We start from the raw sequence: 19,601 nt of genomic DNA, 5'->3' as shown, positions 1-19,601 counted from the left end.
TAGAACATCTATTTCCATGTTCAAATGTTATGGGATGCATTTTCTCAATTTTTCTTGATGGTAGGCTACTCTGGTAGGCCTACATTATGATCAAATAGCTTCAGTGGCCTACATACATTTTACATTGACATTTTAGTCATTTAGCAGACGCTCTTATCCAGAGCGACTTACAGGAGCAATCAGGGTTAAGTGCCTTGCTCAAGGGCACAGACAGATTTTTCACTTAGTCGGCTTGGGGATTAGAACCAGCGACCTTTCGGTTACTGGCACAACGCTCTTAACCACTAAGCTACCTGCTGCCCCATGGCCACTTAACATTAACTTAAAGCCTGTACAGCCTCAGTGTTCAAATCAAATAATTTTGTCACATGCGCCGAATACAACAGGTGTAGACCTTACCGTGAAATGCTTACTTACAAGCCCTTAACCAACAATGCCATTCAAAGCGATAAGAAAATATTAAATAAATAAACTAAGGTAAAAAGTAACACAAAATAACAACAACGAGGCTATATACAGGGGGTACCGGTACCGAGTCAATGTGAGTCTGACAATTTCTTTGGGCCTTCCTCTGACACCGCTTCGTATAAAGGTCCTGGATGGCAGGAAGCTTGGCCCCAGTGATGTACTGGGCTGTACGCACTACCCTCTGTAGCGCCTTACGGTCAGATGCCGAGCAGTTGCCATACCAGGCGGTGATGCAACCGGTCAGGATGCTCTTGATGGTGCAGCTGTATAACTTTAAGGATCTGGGGACCCATGCCAAATATTTTCAGTCTCCTGAGGGGGAAAAGGTGTTGTCGTGCCCTCTTCACAACTCTCTTGGTGTGTTTTGACCATGATAGTTTGTTGGTGATATGGACACCAAGGAACTTGAAACTCTCGACCCGTCAATGTTAATGATGGCCTGTTCGGCCCGCCTTTTCCTGTAATTCACAAATCGGCTCCAAGGTCTTGCTGACATCGGCTACCGAGAGCGTGATCACACAGTCGTCTGGAACAGCTGGTGCTCTCATGCATGCTTCAGTGTTGCTTGCCTCAAAGTGAGCATAAAAGGCATTTAGCTCGTCTGGTAGGCTTGCGTCACTGGGCAGCTCGCAGCTAGGTTTCCCTTTGTAGTCCATAATAGTTTAAGCCCTGCCACATCCGACGAGCGTCAGAGCCGGTGTAGTAGGATTAAATCTTAATCCTGTATTGATGCTTTGCCTGTTTGATGGTTCATCTGAGGGCGTAGCGGGATTTCTTATTAGTGTCCCGCTCCTTGAAAGCGGCAGCTCTAGCCTTTAGCTCGATGCGGATGTTGCCTGTAATCCATGGCTTCTGGTTGGGATATGTACGTACGGTCACTGTGCGGACCGTACGTTCCAGTCTGTGCTAGCAAAACAGTCCTGTAGTGTAGCATCCGCGTCATCTGACCACTTCCGTATTGAGCGAGTCACTGGTACTTCCTGCTTTAGTTTTTGCTTGTAAGCAGGAATCAGGTGGATAGAATTATGGTCAGATTTGCCAAATGTAGGGCGAGGGAGAGCTTTGTGTGCGGTCTTAGTGCCAGCATCGGTTTGTGGTGGTAAATAGACGGCTACGAATAATATAGATGGTGTGATCTACAGCTTTTCATGAGGTACTCTACCTCAGGCGAGCAATACCTCGAGACTTCTTTAGTATTAGAAATCGCGCACCAGCTGTTATTGACAAATAGACACACACCCACCCCTCGTCTTACCAGACATAGCTTCTCTGTACTGCCGATGCACAGAAAACCCAGCCAGCTCTATATTATCCGTGTCGTCGTTCAGCCACGACTCGGTGAAACATAACATATTTAATGTCCCGTTGGTAGGATAGTCTTAATCGAAGATCATCCATTTTGTTTTCCAATGATTGCACGTTGGCCAATAGAACGGATGGTAGTGGAGGTTTACTCACTCGCCTACGAATTCTCAGAAGGCAGCCCGACCTCCGCCCCCTTTTTCACACAAATGACGGGGATTTGGGCCTGTTCTCGAGAAAGCAGTATATCCTTCGACGGGCTTGTTAAATAATTGATTTTCGTCCAGTTCGAGGTGAGTAATTGCTGTTCTGATGTCCAGAAGCTCTTTTCGGTCATGAGAGAGTAGCAGCAACATTATGAACAAAATAAGTTACAAACAACGCAAAAAAACAAACAAAATAGGTTGGTTAGGAGCCTGTAAAACGGCAGCCATCCCCTCCGGCGCCATTACTATCAGTGAACGCATGCTGGAAGTTGCACAGAATTTGTGCTCAGCAGACCTGAAATTTGCTAAGTGCCTAAAGAAGGCAGTCGAGGGAACATTACCCACGACTGCCTCATGAACTAGTCCGGACGCTTCGTTTTAACTTTTAGAAACGTCAATAATCATTGCTTGCGATATGGCTTCTTCACTTTCATCAGTGAGAAATAATCATTTAAATAAAAAACATACACTGACTATAGCAGGTTGAAGGCGTCTTCTGTAGGGGGAGTTTTGTTAAGAGCCGTTAGAAATTGTTGCATGCTGCGTTTATTTTTGTTCAGTATAGTATCGATTCCTATTGCTTTTGAACGTAATTTGCACAGTAATTTGACTTCTCGTTTCTCTTGTCAACGCTCCAAAAGAGGTAAAGCAAGATCGGGAAGTGACCAGCCTTCTCACACACGGATCGGACCGAGTCGGTGGCAAAGAGAAACATGGCATTTTCAGACCCCACAGGTTCAAGTCTCAAAACGGCCAACTTTTGAATATAGCTTTGAGTGAGATTTCCTATTGTGAATTGTCTACACCCCCATGATTTAGAAAACATGTTTTAAAGCTCAATTCTACATATTTTCACATTGCTTAGACACATGACCAGGGTGGAATAAAAATGTTTTAAAAAGTCACAGGTCAGGTGTATTCAGGATTCTTTTAAAATTCATACTCAAAACTCAACAACTTGGTTTGAAGTTATTTTGAGATTATCTGGGCATGAAATTTTGAGTATGCTAACTGGGGGGCATTGAATTACATTGGTTTTTGGTTAGAAAATGCTAATATTAACAGTTGGTGGCAGTGGTCATTTCAGCATATTGTTTTGTAGTTGTACAGTGTAATTTTATAACTAAGACATAAGTTCACTGCACTTAAGTTGAATTACATTTTCTACCAACGTTTCATGTTAGGCTTATTGATTTTGAGAGCTTCTGAAAGTCTTAACTCTTACTAGAAATGGAAACATTTATAACCATAGTTGAAACATTTTATATTAAAAGTACAAAAACAACATTCTGCAGGAATATTCGACAACTTTTTGTTTAAAAAAAAAAAACTCACCCAAGAGGCCCAACTGACTCGCTCCCGGAAAGATAATTGATTTGTCCAGCGAGAGGATAATAACTGTTTATTATCATATCACTTATCTGAGCAGAATGAAAGAAGTTACAATAGCAGATTAAAGTTCAAATGTGAGTCACTGGAACCGCTGCTGGCGGACTACATGCAGACATCGAATCCAATGTAGGATTCAGCCAGTTGATACTGTACTGTGATTTGCCAAGTACCTCCACAGAGTTGAGCGCAGACTAAAGTTAATCAAATACAATCACTGAATGTTTCCTTAATGCTGTTGCTCTAGGATCACAACCCAGCGCAAATGCACATGTGCCAATTGAATCTCAACAAGGAAACAGTCGGTAGTTGTATTTGATTAACGTTTTATAAAAAAGTATGGATTTCATCAAACAAAGAAAGGCACGCAACAACAGGGGACAAACATGGGTTTTCATCAGACCAGAGAATCTTGTTTCTCATAGTCTGAGAGTCCTTTAGGTGCCTTTTGGCAAACTCCAAGTGGGCTGTCATGTGCCTTTTACTGAGAAGTGGCTTCCGTCTGGCCACTACCATAAATGCCTGATTGGTGGAGTGCTGCAGAGATGGTTGTCCTTCTGGAAGGTTCTTCCATCTCCACAGAGGAACTCTGGAGAGCTGTCAGAGTGACCATTGGGTTCTTCGTCACCTGCCTGACCAAGGCCCTTCTCCCCCGATTGCTCAGTTTGGCCGGGCGGCCAGCTCTAGGAAGAGTATTGGTGGTTTCAAACTTCTTCCATTTAAGAATGATGAAGGCCACGGTGTTCTTGGGGACCTTCAATGTTGCAGAAATATGTTGGTACCCTTCCCCAGATCTGTGCCGACACAATCCTGTCTCGGAGCTCTACGGACAATTCCTTTTTTTGCTCTGACATGCACTGTGAACTGTGGGACCTTATATAGACAGGTGTGCCTTTCCAAATCATGTCCAATCAAATCATGGAGCTCAATTTCGAGTCTCATAGCAAAGGGTCTGAATACTTATTTACATAAGGTATTTCAGCTTTGTCACTATGGGGTATTGTGGGTAGATTGATGAGGGAAACAATTAATTTAATCCATTTTAGAATAAGGCTGTAACGTAACAAAATGTGGAAAAAGTAAAGGGATCTGAATACTTTCTGAATGCACTGTAGTTAACTACAGAAATAACTAGCCAGGCTACACGATGTGTGTTTAATTGGCTATCTAGTTAGTCTTGTCATTATTTTGGAGGCCTACCTGCTGCAATGTCTCCCTCTCTCCCGGCCCACTCGCACACATGCAGCCAATGCGCAAACCATGACTTTTCCAGGATTTTCATGACCGTACGAAGCCTGTTTGCTGACCAGAAATGTTCTATAACTATGCAAATAACTCACTAATTAGCAAGGAATATCAACAAAAGTGCACACGTGGCTACACACAGATCTAAATCTCACAACCAGGGATGATTGAAAGACCGCTCTGCCTGTCAATGCAATACAATCCTAAACAGATATTGGGAGAACAGCAATACATAGCATCCAGACGACACTGATCCTATTCTGATCAGCGTAACTGTTTGATATTGTGATGTGTGAACTCAGCTATATTCTTCTTGTCCCGAATAAAGGTTAATGTCGAGCCCTAAACATACAGAACATAATTCACATCATTTCAGAAGGCGAGTTGCCACAAAACAGTGACAGGATTATTGCACAACATACTTTCGTCATTCATAAACGTGGGTGTTATTCATGCGTTAACAGTACATGCACATTGACCAGGCAGGCAAACAAAAGCACAATAAAGCACAGTGGTGGTAAAAAAAAAAAAACCGTGAAAGAGACGGCAAAAGGAAAATTGGGATAAAAGATTTATAAAAACACTGGATCAGCTGATTTAAGAGAAGGTACTATTTACCAATTGATGTAGAATCTGAATCATCCCATTAACGCATGTAAGATGCTGTGGTTGGCATTTAAACATACAAGGCCTCCTGCAGCTCAGTTGGTAGAGCATGGCGCTTGCAACGCCAGGGTTGTGGGTTCGATTCCCATGGGGGGCCAGTATGAAAAATGTATGCATAAATATAGGTTACTTTCCATTAGCCTACCGCTTAGAATGAAGACTATGTATTGGCATAACAGACCTGCTACACTGGATGTGTTATTTAGGCCGGGCATGAGCAGCGAGTGACCCGCTCCCATTGTTGTCAATTAAACCTGCTACACTGGCAGGGTGGGTCTGAAGCGTAAAATTACTCTCTGGTTCGAGTTTCAAGAATGTGTTGTGTAGTTCGCACCCAAGACCACTTGCTGGAGTGGCTTGCACTCTGCTGGCGCGATCTACAGTATACGCTTCCAGTGTAGCTGCTCAAAACCTACAATGACAGGCTGCTTTTGATAAGCCCCCAGTGCCCCCAGGTTCATAAGGGAACACCTTTGCATCTATAACTCAGTGGAGGTCAACACAAACCACTCCGATTATTCCCTGTGTAGTTGGTGAGGGCTGCCTCTCAGCCTGGCTGTCAGCTACCCCCTTAGATTCAGACGCCACGTACACCTCATTTGGTTTGGCTTTCACTGGAGAGGGTTTAGCTTTTTGCGAGTTATTGCCTTCAGTTGTGGATCCAACTACCACTGGTTCTTGTTGTATCTCTTCCTGGATGTCGGTATTACCCTCTAACGGTAGAGAGTCGGTATCCTCTGCGTCAGTGAAATCCTCCCACCCCTCAGAGACGATCTTGTCCTCGCTGTACCGCCGGTCGGCGTTCCTCAGAGTCTCCACGGTCGGCTCCTTTCGCGCCCTGTGGGGGGGACTCCTGACCTGGTCCTGAACCCCCTGGTTGGCTGCTGGTCCTAGTCGGCGTCTGAGCGGGGGAGGGGAGCGTTGAGGGGCGTCCCCCCCTGCCAGTGGGTCGTGGTCTGTCCCTCTCAGACGGGCCTTGGGCATGGGCTGGTCCAAGGCTGGGGGAGAGGGGTCCCTGGGCCCACCGACACACAGCGGTCTGGTGATGCCATGCTGGATGGCAGCCTGGGCGCTGCCGTACATGAAGACCTGAGGAAGATGAGGAATTGATTTACTGCTTCAGGGACAGGCAGGAAATTGGCTATGGAAACAGTATGACTGCTGTGTGACAGTCAGGGTTGGGGTCAATTCCATTTCAGCACAGGAAGTAAATCGAAATTGTCGTTCAAGAATTTAACACCAATTCGCTTCCTGAATTGACTGAATTTAAATGGAATTGACCCCAGACCTTGTGACAGTGCTTCTTTGATTGTGTGTTTGTCCTTACCAGGATGGAGAACACGATGGTGAGGAGCACAGGGATCTGCAAGGTGATTGGTAGGTCCTTGAGGAGGGCTCGTAGGAACTCGCTGATCCCCTGACCAATGTGCTTCAGAGGCTCCGTGAAGAAGGTGGTGATGGTCATAGTGATAGCCTTCAGAGACAAAGAGATAATACATTATCACACGGCATCCTACAGGTCCAGGAAATAGGCTAAATGTTAGAGTTTAGTCGGGTTGGGGTCAATTCCCTTTCTAGTTGAAGTTTTTTAATAAAACCCACATGGAGTCACTGAATTACATTGAAATTCAATTGTTAAATAGACAAAAGTTTAAGTTTGAATACAAGTGAAAAACATTGCACTATTTGCATTTGGGGATACTCAAATAGTTGTTAATTGCATGGCAAGAGTAAGGTATGAGTGACTCTTTCAGTCCTGGCCTGTGGAATAGGTTAGCCGTCAACAGGGTTGGGGTCAATTCTACACTGCTCAAAAAAATAAAGGGAACAACACAATGTAACTCCAAGTCAATCACACTTATGTGAAATCAAACTGTCCACTTAGGAAGCAACACTGATTTACAATAAATTTCACATGCTGTTGTGCAAATGGAATAGAGGTGGAAATTATAGGCAATTAGCAAGACACCCCCAATAAAAGGACTGGTTTTGCAGGTGGTGACCACAGACCACTTCTCAGTTCCTATGCTTCCTGGCTGATGTTTTGGTCACTTTTGAATGCTGGCGGTGCTTTCACTCTAGTGGTAGTATGAGACGGAGTCTACAACCCACACAAGTGGCTCAGGTAGTGCAGCTCATCCAGGATGGCACATCAATGCGAGCTGTGGCAAGAAGGTTTGCTGTGTCTGTCAGCGTAGTGTCCAGTGCATGGAGGCGCTACCAGGAGACAGGCCAGTACATCAGGAGATGTGGAGGAGGCCGTAGGAGGGCAACAACCCAGCAGCAGGACTGCTACCTCCGCCTTTGTGCAAGGAGGAGCAGGAGGAGCACTGCCAGAGCCCTGCAAAATGACCTCCAGCAGGCCACAAATGTGCATGTGTCTGCTCAAACGGTCAGAAACAGACTCCATGAGGGTGGTATGAGGGCCCGATGTCCACAGGTGGGGGTTGTGCTTACAGCCCAACACCGTGCAGGACGTTTAGCATTTGCCAGAGAACACCAAGATTGGCAAATTCGCCACTGGCGCCCTGTGCTCTTCACAGATGAAAGAAGGTTCACACTGAGCACGTGACAGACGTGAGAGTCTGGAGACGCCGTGGAGAACGTTCTGCTGCCTGCAACATCCTCCAGCATGACCGGTTTGGCGGTGGGTCAGTCATGGTGTGGGGTGGCATTTCTTTGGGGGGCCGCACAGCCCTCCATGTGCTCGCCAGAGGTAGCCTGACTGCCATTAGGTACCGAGGTGAGATCCTCAGACCCCTTGTGAGACCATATGCTGGTGCGGTTGGCCCTGGGTTCCTCCTAATGCAAGACAATGCTAGACCTCATGTGGCTGGAGTGTGTCAGCAGTTCCTGCAAGAGGAAGGCATTGATGCTATGGACTGGCCCGCCCGTTCCCCAGACCTGAATCCAATTGAGCACATCTGGGACATCATGTCTCACTCCATCCACCAACGCCACGTTGCACCACAGACTGTCCAGGAGTTGGCGGATGCTTTAGTCCAGGTCTGGGAGGAGATCCCTCAGGAGACCATCCGCCACCTCATCAGGAGCATGCCCAGGCGTTGTAGGGAGGTCATACAGGCACGTGGAGGCCACACACACTACTGAGCCTCATTTTGACTTGTTTTAAGGACATTACATCAAAGTTGGATCAGCCTGTAGTGTGGTTTTCCACTTTAATTTTGAGGGTGACTCCAAATCCAGACCTCCATGGGTTGATAAATTTGATTTCCATTGATTATTTTTGTGTGATTTTGTTGTCAGCACATTCAACTATGTAAAGAGAAAAGTATTTAATAAGATTATTTCATTCATTCAGATCTAGGATGTGTTATTTTAGTGTTCCCTTTATTTTTTTGAGCAGTGTATTTCAATGCAGTCATTTCCGGAAGTAGACTGAAAACTGGAGGTGGAATGTCAGTTTACTTCCTGAATTGACTAAATGGAAATGGACTTTCCCTGGTCGCCAAAAATAGGTTACCTTAGTTGGTGGTACAAGAAGGATGGGGTTGACCATGAGGACTTCGTAGTACATCTTACAGGGATCGTCTTGGAGAGTCATGGCACCTCTGTACCAATCTGTGGTACAGGCAGGGAGGAGTACACCACAGTAAGCTTCACGACAACAAACCGATGTGCATTTCCACAGTAAACTTAATGCAACAAAATGGTCAAAATGTATAAGCCCATGTGTCTTAAGTTCTTTTCTTAAACGGCATTACATTATTTGCCAGAAACGAGTGAGAAGTAATGTGTACTTTGTGTCTTCATGCACCAATGATTATGAAAGTATGACGCATTCAATAAAATGTACTTTCACTTATATTTCTGAGATTAGGAAAATCTGATCCCCCGTGGAAAGATATGTGATGCCATGCTCAAGTGTTATTTTTACATCTCACCCTTCAAGTTATCCCACCAGTCGATTTTCTTCCTTCCAGTGCATTTTGCGTCGACGCCCTCCATCTTCACCATTTTGTTTTGGTGCTCGGCAAAGGCAATCTGACAGGTCGAGAAAATCCAATAATATATGGTGGATTAACTGTCATTGGTGTGCTGGAGGCTGGTGTAGCGGTAGTGCTGCCATCCCCGGGACCAGTTAGAACCCCAGGACTACGACTGCTTTTATCCCTCTCATCGATCTCCCAATCAAATATAATCTGTCACAGTCTAGCTCTCCTCGTAACACATTTCGTTTTTCTCAAGATATTCCTTGGTGGTGTTCCTTAAATTTAGTTGGCTTTGAGTTTTGAAGAATAGAGACGGCATATTAGAAATACCTGAAATAACTTTGTGCTATTTCCTTACCTGCTTATAAACCCACCCAAAAACATTATTTGCAGAGACCTGCAATATTGTTGTAGTGTTTAGCCTACATTTTTACCCTCGGAGAACATGAACCAATCCTGAATCAGGAAAACCCTACACTGAAGGCTGCCAGAATGGCCACTGGCAGTAAAGGAGCTTTGTACCTATTCTTTCAGATAATTATATTAATTTACTACTAAACATAAAGCACCATAGACAGTAAGGGGTAATTAGCATGTGGAAATGTTATGAAATGCATGGAAGTGTGTATATTGGTAATTTACCTTGTAGAGATAGAACCAATTCCAGACCAGACTGATGAGAAAGCAGATGGCAAAGATTCGCTTGAATTGGACAAACCAGGAGACTATAGACCACATCTCGCTGCAGATGATGACCACTATGATTAAGACACACACAGACACCTGGAAGAGAGAGAAGGTCCTTTACATACAGTACCTTCAGAAAGTATTCACACCCCTTGACTTATTCCACATGTGCTGTGTTACAGCCTGAATTCAAAATGGATTCAAATAAAATCTCAACCATCTACACAATGACAAAGTGAAAACATGTTTAGAAATCTTTGCACATTTATTGAAAATGAAATACAGAAATATCTAGTTTACATAAGTATTCACAACCCTGAGTCAATACATGTTAATCACCTTTGGCAGCGATTACAGCTTTCTGGATAAGTCTCTAAAGAGCTTTGCACACCTGGATTGTACTCTATTTGCCCATTATTATTAAAACAATTCTTCAAGCTCTGTCAAATTGGTTGTTAATCATTGCTAGACAACCATTTTCAAGTTTTGCCATATATTTTCAAACAGATTTAAGTCAAAACTGTAACTCAGCCACTTGGGAACATTCACTCTTGGTAAGAAACTCCAGTGTAGATTTGGCCTTGTGTTTTAGGTTATTGTCCTGCTGAAAGGTGAATTCATCTCCCAGTGTCTGTGGAAAGCAGACTGAACCAGCTTTTCCTCTAGGATTTTGCATGTGCTTAGCTTTCAGTTTCTTTTTTTATACCGAAAAACTCCCTAGTCCTTAACGATGACAAGCATACCCATAACATGATGCAGCCACCACTATGCTTGAAAATATGGAGAGTGGTACTCAGTAATGTGTTGTCTTGGATTTGCCCCAAACAAAACACTTAGTATTCAGGACAAAAAGTGAATTGTTTTGCCACATTTTTTGCAGTTTTACTTGTTGCAAATAGGATGCATGTTTTGGAATATTGTTATTCTGTGCAGGCTTCCCTTTCACTCTGTCAATTAGGTTAGTATTGTGGCGTAACTACAATGTTGTTGATCCATCCTCAGTTTTCTCCTATCACAGCCCTTAAACTCTAACTGTTTTAAAGTCACCATTGGCACATGGTGAAATCCCTGAGTGGTTTCCTTCCTCACCGGCAACTGAGTTAGGAAGGACGCCTGTATCTTTGTACTGACTGGGTGTATTGATACACCATCCAAAGTGTAATTAATAACTTCAACATGCTGAATCTATCAGCACTTCACTCAGAGCGCACAGCTCTCCTGCCAGGCAGTATTGCTGCGTGAGGTGGGATATAGGATTCGTATTTCTTTGTGCGATTAGCAGCTATGAAACAAAACAGCAGAAATACACAGCCAATGTGTATGGTGAAATAGACGTCTTACCCGCCAATACTTAAATCTACCCGCATTTGGCGGGTGTAAATGTTATGCCCTGATTGGAAAACCTCCCTGGTGTGTGTGGTTGAATCTGTGTTTGAAATTCACTGCTTGACTGAGGGACCTTACAGATAATTGTATGTGTGGGGTACAGAGGTGAGGTAGTCATTCAAAAATCATGTTAAACACTATTGCACACAGAGTGAGTCCAACTTATTAACCACATTTTTACTCCTGAACTTATTTAGGCTTGCCTCAACAAAGGGTTTGAATACTTATTGATGCATTTGTAAAAATGTCTAAAAACATAACATCTTGGGGTATTGTCTGTAGGACACTGAGAAATAATCTCAATTGAATTAATTTTAAATTCAGGCTGTAACACAACAACATTTTGAAAAAGTAAAGGGGTGTGAATACATTCTGAAGGCAGTGTAATTTCAATGATAAATATTCCTGCTGCTGGAATGCCAACGAGTGGTGTCAGTTCTGTCTCTTGTTTGTCTTGAATTGAGTTTAAAATGACTGTGCTCTGAATCGGAGTGGTTTATTTCTACTAATGATGACACAAATGTGCCATTTAGCTTTATGTGCTTCTCAGTCAGTCATTACGTACCTGAGTCAATTGAGTAGATCAAGCAAAGATCAGACAGGCCAGCCAGCGCAGTATTTTAAGTTTTGTTTTTATATCCTGTTGCTTTTTTATAGGCTAGTCCTAGCCTACTGTTTTCTTGTATGAAGGTCAAAAGATGTTTCCTCACGTTAAAAGAAAAGTTAAACAAATGATTTCATCCTCACTGCCCGTGTAGACTACTTTACAAACAGTCTAATCATCAATTCCTTTTGATCAAGGATGGGCAACTCCAGTCCTCTGGGGCCTGATTGGTGTCACTTTTGCCCCAGCCCAAGCTATCACACCTGACTCCAATAATCAACTAACCATGATCTTCAGTTTAGAATGCAATTAGTTTAAAATCAGCTGTGTTTGCTAGGCATGGGGAATAAGTGTGATACCACTCGTGCCCTGAGGACTGGAGTTGCCCATCCCTGCTTTAGGCAAACCACATTATAAAACATGGTGTGTGCGGTGGTAAATCCATGTAGTTTTCAGCAATGCTACGCATTCTCACCTTCATGACCATGTCGATCTCCACACCAAAGGTGTCCTCAAAGTGCCATCTCCAGGCCTCGAAGTCATGTGGTTTGAGATCCACCAGGATCTGGCTGAGGGCATCGTCCAGAGCCCCCGTTCTCCAGGTGTCCATTCCCTCCAGAAGCTTCCGGATCTCTGCCACTGCTTGCCGAGAAAGTCTCACTTTGGCGTCGTAGTGGATATCGTTCTTGAGATCGGTGGGCTGGTGGTTAGACAAGGAATGGAATAGAATAGTACATAAAGTATATGCACTTGGCATACAGACAGCATACTACATTCCAAGGTGGTAACATACATTTAAAATTGTTTTACATAAAGAGAATAAGATACATCGATTGTCGGCATTCATAAGAGTTGAGAGAATGCCAAAACATACCAGGCCAACTTTTTCAATCTCCTTCAGAAGCTTGGTGAGGAATCGCTTGAACACTGGGTTGCATGACGGCTGCTGTGCAATATGCGTAATCTTCTTCTTGTACCCTTCAATCTAAAAAAAAAAAAAGAAAAGTGACTCTTTGCCACTGTTTCATAAATAAGCATTTAAGAGAGGTTGTCCAAAATAATGTTTCCAAAACGAACCTCTCTTTGTAACCCTTCCACTTTGTTGTTGCACTCCTTTACTTCCACTTGATCTGAGTCCTGGCTGTATTCCCTTCTTTTGGTGGGTACATTAGGGTAATTACTCAGCTGTGAAGATGAATTTCATTTAGTTATCCGATTACATTAATATCACGAGACAAGACAGTTTGCTGTATTTTCACACTTCAGCATTTTGTTTCATATAGTTACTATAATATGAAACATGGCAAAGGAAAAACACAAACAACAAAGCAATAGAATGATTTTAACTCATGGCACGGAAACATGCATTGCACAGCTGCTTCGTAATGTACCTCAACCGGTTGAGCAGGCTTTCTCATGGTCTTTGAGCTTGGATCGTAGTTCAGCATATCATGCGGATCAAGCCATTCGTCGTCGTCCATCTGCCCTTGAGCAACCAGCACTAGGCTGCATACAGCAACAGTGATGGTATGCATCATGATAGCACTTGTTGACTTCTTCATGTTAAAATGGCTATTGAGGCTACTCTGGCTAACAAACTACAGAGAACTCTGGGCTTATAAGCCAGACACAGACACCCTCAATAAACCCAACAGAGCAATAAACGTCAATGACAACATAGCTGCATATTTTCTTCTAGCTGAGCCTGTGTGACTGAACAACAGTAACGTTAGGCTAGCTACACTGAAACTATAACTAGCTCCTGTAGCTAGCTGCTATCAAATCAACAATTGGAGAGTTAAATAACAACTAGGTAACAGGCTAACATAGAATTGACCATAAATAATAGACCAAATAGATACTGTACTAAACGTAGAATAGGCTTGTTCAGGCTAGCGGCTGACAAAGTATTTGCTGTTAGCTAACGCAGGGCTCACAACTTTTGAAGATAGCTTGGAGTGAGTTTCTTAGTGTACATTTCCGGCAGACTAGTCTTCTTCTCCTGTGGGTTTTATGGCGGACTACAACCCAAAAAGGTGTATTGCTGCCACCAGCTGGACGAGTTGAAAACCAAAACAAGGTAAAAAAGAAAATCCATATGTGATAGGGAAACTAACTTAATCCACCCAAATCAAAATAGTACATTAAAAATCTCCATATCTCCCTTCTCAGGCTCTAGGGCCTGAGAGGGTGGTACGGCTTGTGCCAATATTCCATGTAACTCCTCTGCAGAGAAATCTTTCAGTCGTAGGAACTGCTCCGCCACATCCACAATGATATATATCTTACTGGACCTTCTCTCACCTTGGCAGTGCCATTAATCACCATAGCTATAAAGGCCACAAAGTCCACCTTCTTAACCTTTATAATGTCAGGGTCCTGCTGGTGAAACGCAAACCCTGCAGTCTGCAGTGAAGGCCTATCCACCACCATGGACTCTTCAGGAGCACCATTCAAACCCTCAACCCTTTTAACAGCTGCTGCATATGAAATGCTCTGTACAGCCCTGACTTTGGCCGCCTCATTCTCTTTCACCCTTGTCGGGCAATCGAAAGATGTAGCTTCATGGTTCCTACCACAATTGCAACATGTCACATTTTCCTCACTTTTAAAACACATGATATGATCTTTTCCACAACTTGGAAATCTCGGCTTCTCCCTTCTGCAAACACTTGAAACATGACCAAAAGCTTTACAATGATGACACTGCATTGGTCTTGGGATAAATGCTCTGACTCTGTAGTTAATATACCCTAACTGCACTTGAGTAGGGAGAGACTCCATATAAAAAATAAAAGGTCAGATAGACTCTTCACTTTTTCACCATTCACCACAAGATTCATCTGACGTGCATCAATCACACACACTTCAAAATCAACTTCCCACGAGACGCCAGACATAACCCCCTTAAGGGGTGCCCTATTCCGACAAGACACACGCAACACTTCTAACTTAACAAATTGGGTGAGACGCAACAAACGTTCCTTCTGATCCGCAGAAGCACAAAAAATCTAAACAAGCCCGCCTCTCGTGATCCTCACAACCTTCACTTTACCCAGCACTCTCTCCACCAGTTTGGATATCTCAAATGGTTTCTTCAAGATTGGTAATCTGCTCAGCTGCTCCTCAATAACAAACCGTACTCCTACTAGATACGAAGGGACATTCTCATCGCTGTACTCTACTTTGCTCCGTTTTCCATTCTTTTGGACAATACTCCAATTCTCCTTGATTCTACTGCAATTGGATTCAGAATCCACTTCATCGTCCGCTTCCGCCATTTTTTTCCAGCCTGTTCTTCCGCCAACTAGACGCTGTATTGCTTATTGAGTGGCGCAGTGGTCTAAGGCACTGCATCGCAGTGCTAACTGTGCCACTAGAGATCCTGGTTAGAATCCAGGCTCTGTCGCAGCCGGCCACGACCGGGAGACTCATGGGCGGCGCACAATTGGCCCAGCGTCGTCCAGGGTAGGGGAGGGAATGGCCGGCAGGGATGTAGCTCAGTTGATAGAGCATGGCGTTTGCAATGCCAGGGTTGTGGGTTCGATTCCCACGGGGGGCCAGTATAAAATAAAAAAATGTACTCACTAACTGTAAGTCGCTCTGGATAAGAGTGTCTGCTAAATGACTAAAATGTAAACGTAATTGCTGCCTTTCGCAGGTCGGAGGGCGGATTGCACATTTTGGTCACCCCAAAAAAATGAAAAGGGGAATGGGGAAAACTGAAATTGCACCATCATCTAACCCTGCACCTATACACTATCCCCAGTGCTTGACTTGGACTGAAATAGGTGCCGGTACTAATTTTGGGTGCCGGTACTGTTTACATTTAGGTGCAGGAGCGCCGCAATACTTTTCAGTTAATATTCTATAAGAGGAACAGGAGCTCAAGCAGTAGAACATTTGAGGTGCTGGTACTCACCTTGGGTGAGCTCCTGCCCAAGTCAAGCACTGACTGTCCCCCAAAACACCCATCCCACTATTCTGGGAGAATGGAACCCTTTCTCTCAAAACTTCCTATAGATCTTCTGCACTAAAATCTCTCACACCCAAATATTTCTCAGTTGCTGCAACTACCACACTTCTGTGATTTCTGCTCCATCAGTGCAGTGCAGTTGATCACCATGGCTATAAACGCAAGAAATCCAACTTTACTAAAACTCATCCTCACTCTCTCTTCAGGCCTACTCACTGGGGTCCTCCCAGTCGACACACTCACCCTTGGGCTATCCTCTTCTCTCTTCACTGTCTCAGCATAGGAAATGTTCTGCCCCACTTGAACTCTGGCAATCTCAACCTGTCTCTCTCTTAAAGGGCATTTCGGATCCCCAGTTGCATGGGCACCCCCACAGATTTAGGCTTTCAATCTTCAATAGCTCTTACACAAAGTGTGCCATGACTATAAAAAATGATATATTCTGAATCGGGGCAGGATGGACAGAAATCCACTGCTTTTCTTGTTGAAATTACGGGGGTATTTTTCTTTCGGCTTTGATCTTCAATACCGCTTAGACAAAACGTGCCTGACTATGGAAATTATGTATTCCATATTATTTTTGAAAAAGGTGTGGAATGTTCTCCATCAACCCCTGATTTGGGATATACCATATTCATAGTCATGGCATGTTTGGTTCAATAGCTATTGACGAGAGAAAACCAAATCCACCAAGGCTACTCCCGCCTCCCTGATCTAGAAGTGTTGGAGAGACTACAGAAAGATAGGGAGGGTGTTGATCCATCTGATTTGTTTAAGAGACGTCTGGATACTGTGTATAAGGATTTTGTGGCCATTTACACAGATGGTTCAAAACATCAAGGACATACTTGGTCAGCATTTGTAGTGCAGGAATGTGGGGTGGCAGTCAGGAAAAGTATTACAGATCATCTGGCTGTATATACGGCAGAGCTTATGGCCATACTGTTGGCCTTGCAGTTGGTGGAGGAAGTCAAGCCAGACAGAGTAGTTATTTGCTCTGATTCATGTGCAGTGTTGATGAGTCTCCAGTCCTTTAGCTCACGTCGCAGAGAAGACCTGCTTTATGAGGTGCTACAAACCCATGGCAGGATTAGACAGATGGGTATACAGATAAGTTTTACTTGGGTCCCAGCCATGTGGGGGTGGAGGGGAATGAGGCAGTTGATGTACTGGCTAAACAAGCACTTAGTAGTGGGGATGTTGATGTTGTAGTTTCAATGAGCAAGGCAGAGGCAAAAAGCCTGATAGTGACATTGATGGTGCTGAGATGGCACGAGCAGTGGAATAGAGATACTATGGGCAGGCATTTATTTCAAGTACAGAGGAAAGTCGGGGAGGGGAGGACTAGCCTCCTGTAGCTCAGTTGGTAGAGCATGGCGCTTGCAACGCTAAGGTTGTGGGTTTGATTCCCATGGGGGGCCAGTATGAAAAATGTATGCACTCACTAACTGTAAGTCGCTCTGGATAAGAGCGTCTGCTAAATGACTAAAATGTAAATGTAAAATGAGGACAGCAGGAAGGGACAAAAGAGAGGAGGCTATTTTTACAAGATTAAGGGTGGGACAAAGCCGGTTGAATAAGACCTTAAATGTGATAGGAAAGCATCCAACAGGAATGTGTGATTATTGCCAGGAAACAGAGACCGTGGAGCATGTATTGCTATGGTGTGGGCAGTATCAGAGGGAAAGAGAAAGGCTGAGATCTAGTATGAGGGAGAAGGGGATACAGGAAGTTAGTCTATATTGTATTGAGTAGAACGCCATTAGGTATAGTCTCAAATAGTTTGTTATCTTTTTTAAGAGCGACGGGGCTGGCAGGTAGGATTTAGTTTCGCCGTCTCTGGCCCACACTCCAGTACAGTAGGTGGCGGTAACGCACCATAACGTTGGATGCCAACCGCCGATAAACCCCACCGAAGAAGAAGACGAGCAAAACCGGATATCCACCGAATATTCCAACTTTACCTCAATAAGTAGTAAACTATATTATCATATGCTGTCATAAGGAAGCATTCTTCAACAGTGCCAGCAAATTAATTTGTTGACAATTATGTGTAGAAAACAGCACTACAAGTTGCCGTGCTGCTCTTTTGACAATTTAGGTTATAAACGTTGATCAGCGGAGAACGAACTTGTCTGTCCAGTCTGCAGTCTGCGCATCCAATCGCCTTGGTCCCGGACGCCTACTAAACCAATATCAAGCTTCAATCTGCCGCGGTTCATAGTACGATATAAAGAAAACGATGGCTCTACCGGATGAAGCTGCCGAGGTTAATCCTCGTGATGTAGAATTGCAGGCGCATATGCACTTATTTCAAAACGATTAGGAGGTAAAGTTGAATAGTTAACGCACTGAATATACACTAGATTAATTAGAAAATAAAATATACTAAACAAAAATATAAAAGCAACATGCAAACATTTCAACGATTTTACTGAGTTACAGTTCAGTTCATAGAAGGAAATCAGTCAATTGAAATACATTTATTAGGCCCTAATCTATGGATTTTACCTGACTGGACTGGGGCGCAGCCATGGGGTGGGTCTGGGAGGGCATCGGCCCACCCACTTGGGAGACTGGCCCACCCACTGTGGAGCAAGGCCCAGCCAATCAGTTTTTCCCCACAAAAGGGTATTATTACAGACAGAAAGATGGTTTGTTAAAGAAGAATGGTATAACGTATAAGCAGAGTGAGCTGAAGTCAGGAGGAGAAATGGAAGTGAATGAGGGTGAAGGATCGGAGGTGGTAGGTGTGGTGAAGTTCTTGGAACCCGAGGATTGCACCGAGGGTCAGGATGAAGATGAGTCTGTGACAGTAGCAGGGACGTTTTTGGAAAAAGTGGAACCTTGTCTTTTGGCTGATCCATTTGTGGTTTCAGGGTGGGTGAAAACAGAGTTGAGTGCTGTGGAATCGGTGAGGGTAACCAGAAGTGGTCTTGTGATAATTGTTTTGTGTTTCTGCTCATCAGAGGGAGCAGGCGCTCTGCGTTAAACGAATGGGGGCAAGAGATGTGAATTGTTTTACGCTTAAGAAAAGGGAGCCTTTGAAAGGAGTGATTACTAAAAGTTGACCAACTGAAGGGGAAGATTCCCAGTATTGGTGATGCTTGTCGCTTGGTGCGATGCAGACAGGGTGATGTGAGTGGTGAAATAGAGTCATTGTCTGTTCTTTTGATTTTTGATGTTGAGTCTTTGCCCGACAAAGTGATGTTAGGATATATAAGTTATCCTGTATGAGCTTTTGTGCCGAATACATTACGTTGTTACAGGTGTCAAGCTTATCGGCATGCAGTGTGTAGGAGGGAGGTTCCTAGGTGTGAGAAGTGTGCAGAGGGGCATGAGACAAAGGAATGTGTAGCATTGGGGAAGGTAGTGGTATGGGTTGAGTATGAAAAAATAAAAATGACTAAAATGTAAATGTGTTAATTGTAGGGGTGCCAATGGGCCTGGGGATCTGAAATGTCCGGTGCGAGAGAGGCAGGTTGAGGTTTCCAGGGTTAGAGTAGTGCAGAAGTTGTCATATGCTGAGGCAGTGAAGAAAGTAGAGGAAGATGGGTCAAGGGGGAGGGATCCTGAGAGGAGTGGTGTGAGTAGTAGATATGTACCAGTACAGAGGGATAGGCCAACAAGTGATATGTTTAAGTAAGATTGGATTTGTAGCATTTATAGCAATGGTTATCAACTGTACTGCAGGGATGGAACGTAAGTCGCAGAAAATT

The 19,601-nt window shown here is 44.0% G+C and overlaps 1 protein-coding gene across 1 annotated transcript; it reads right to left on the bottom strand.

Moving 5' to 3' along the window:
* Nucleotides 1–3,361: 3,361 nt before the first annotated feature.
* LOC311132046 (chloride channel CLIC-like protein 1) lies at nt 3,362–13,884 on the bottom strand. The gene is made up of 9 exons (XM_084165212.1): nt 13,298–13,884; nt 12,984–13,091; nt 12,781–12,891; nt 12,382–12,606; nt 9,872–10,012; nt 9,182–9,281; nt 8,761–8,858; nt 6,604–6,750; nt 3,362–6,365 (listed from the first exon to the last, which is right to left on the bottom strand). Exons 1-9 carry the CDS (start codon nt 13,466–13,468, stop codon nt 5,763–5,765), a joined length of 1,704 nt encoding a protein of 567 aa, XP_084021338.1. The 5' UTR covers nt 13,469–13,884; the 3' UTR covers nt 3,362–5,762.
* Between the last annotated feature and the right edge of the window lie 5,717 nt (nt 13,885–19,601).

This window comes from Coregonus lavaretus (genome assembly GCF_964263955.1).
Source record: "Coregonus lavaretus genome assembly, chromosome: 7".
Classification (NCBI taxonomy): Eukaryota; Metazoa; Chordata; class Actinopteri; order Salmoniformes; family Salmonidae; genus Coregonus; species Coregonus lavaretus.
Note: the sequence above shows the minus strand (reverse complement) of the source record. Positions and strands in the feature narration are given on the sequence as shown.

Excerpts from the sequence above, each read along its gene's own strand:
- LOC311132046 (XM_084165212.1), bottom strand. The coding sequence starts at position 13,468 with ATGAAGAAGTCAACAAGTGCTATCATGATGCATACCATCACTGTTGCT. Across the intron at positions 6,751-8,760 it reads TTCTTGTACCACCAACTAAG|GCTATCACTATGACCATCAC; the intron begins GTAACCTATTTT and ends TTGTCTCTGAAG. Across the intron at positions 6,366-6,603 it reads CCATCGTGTTCTCCATCCTG|GTCTTCATGTACGGCAGCGC; the intron begins GTAAGGACAAAC and ends CATCTTCCTCAG.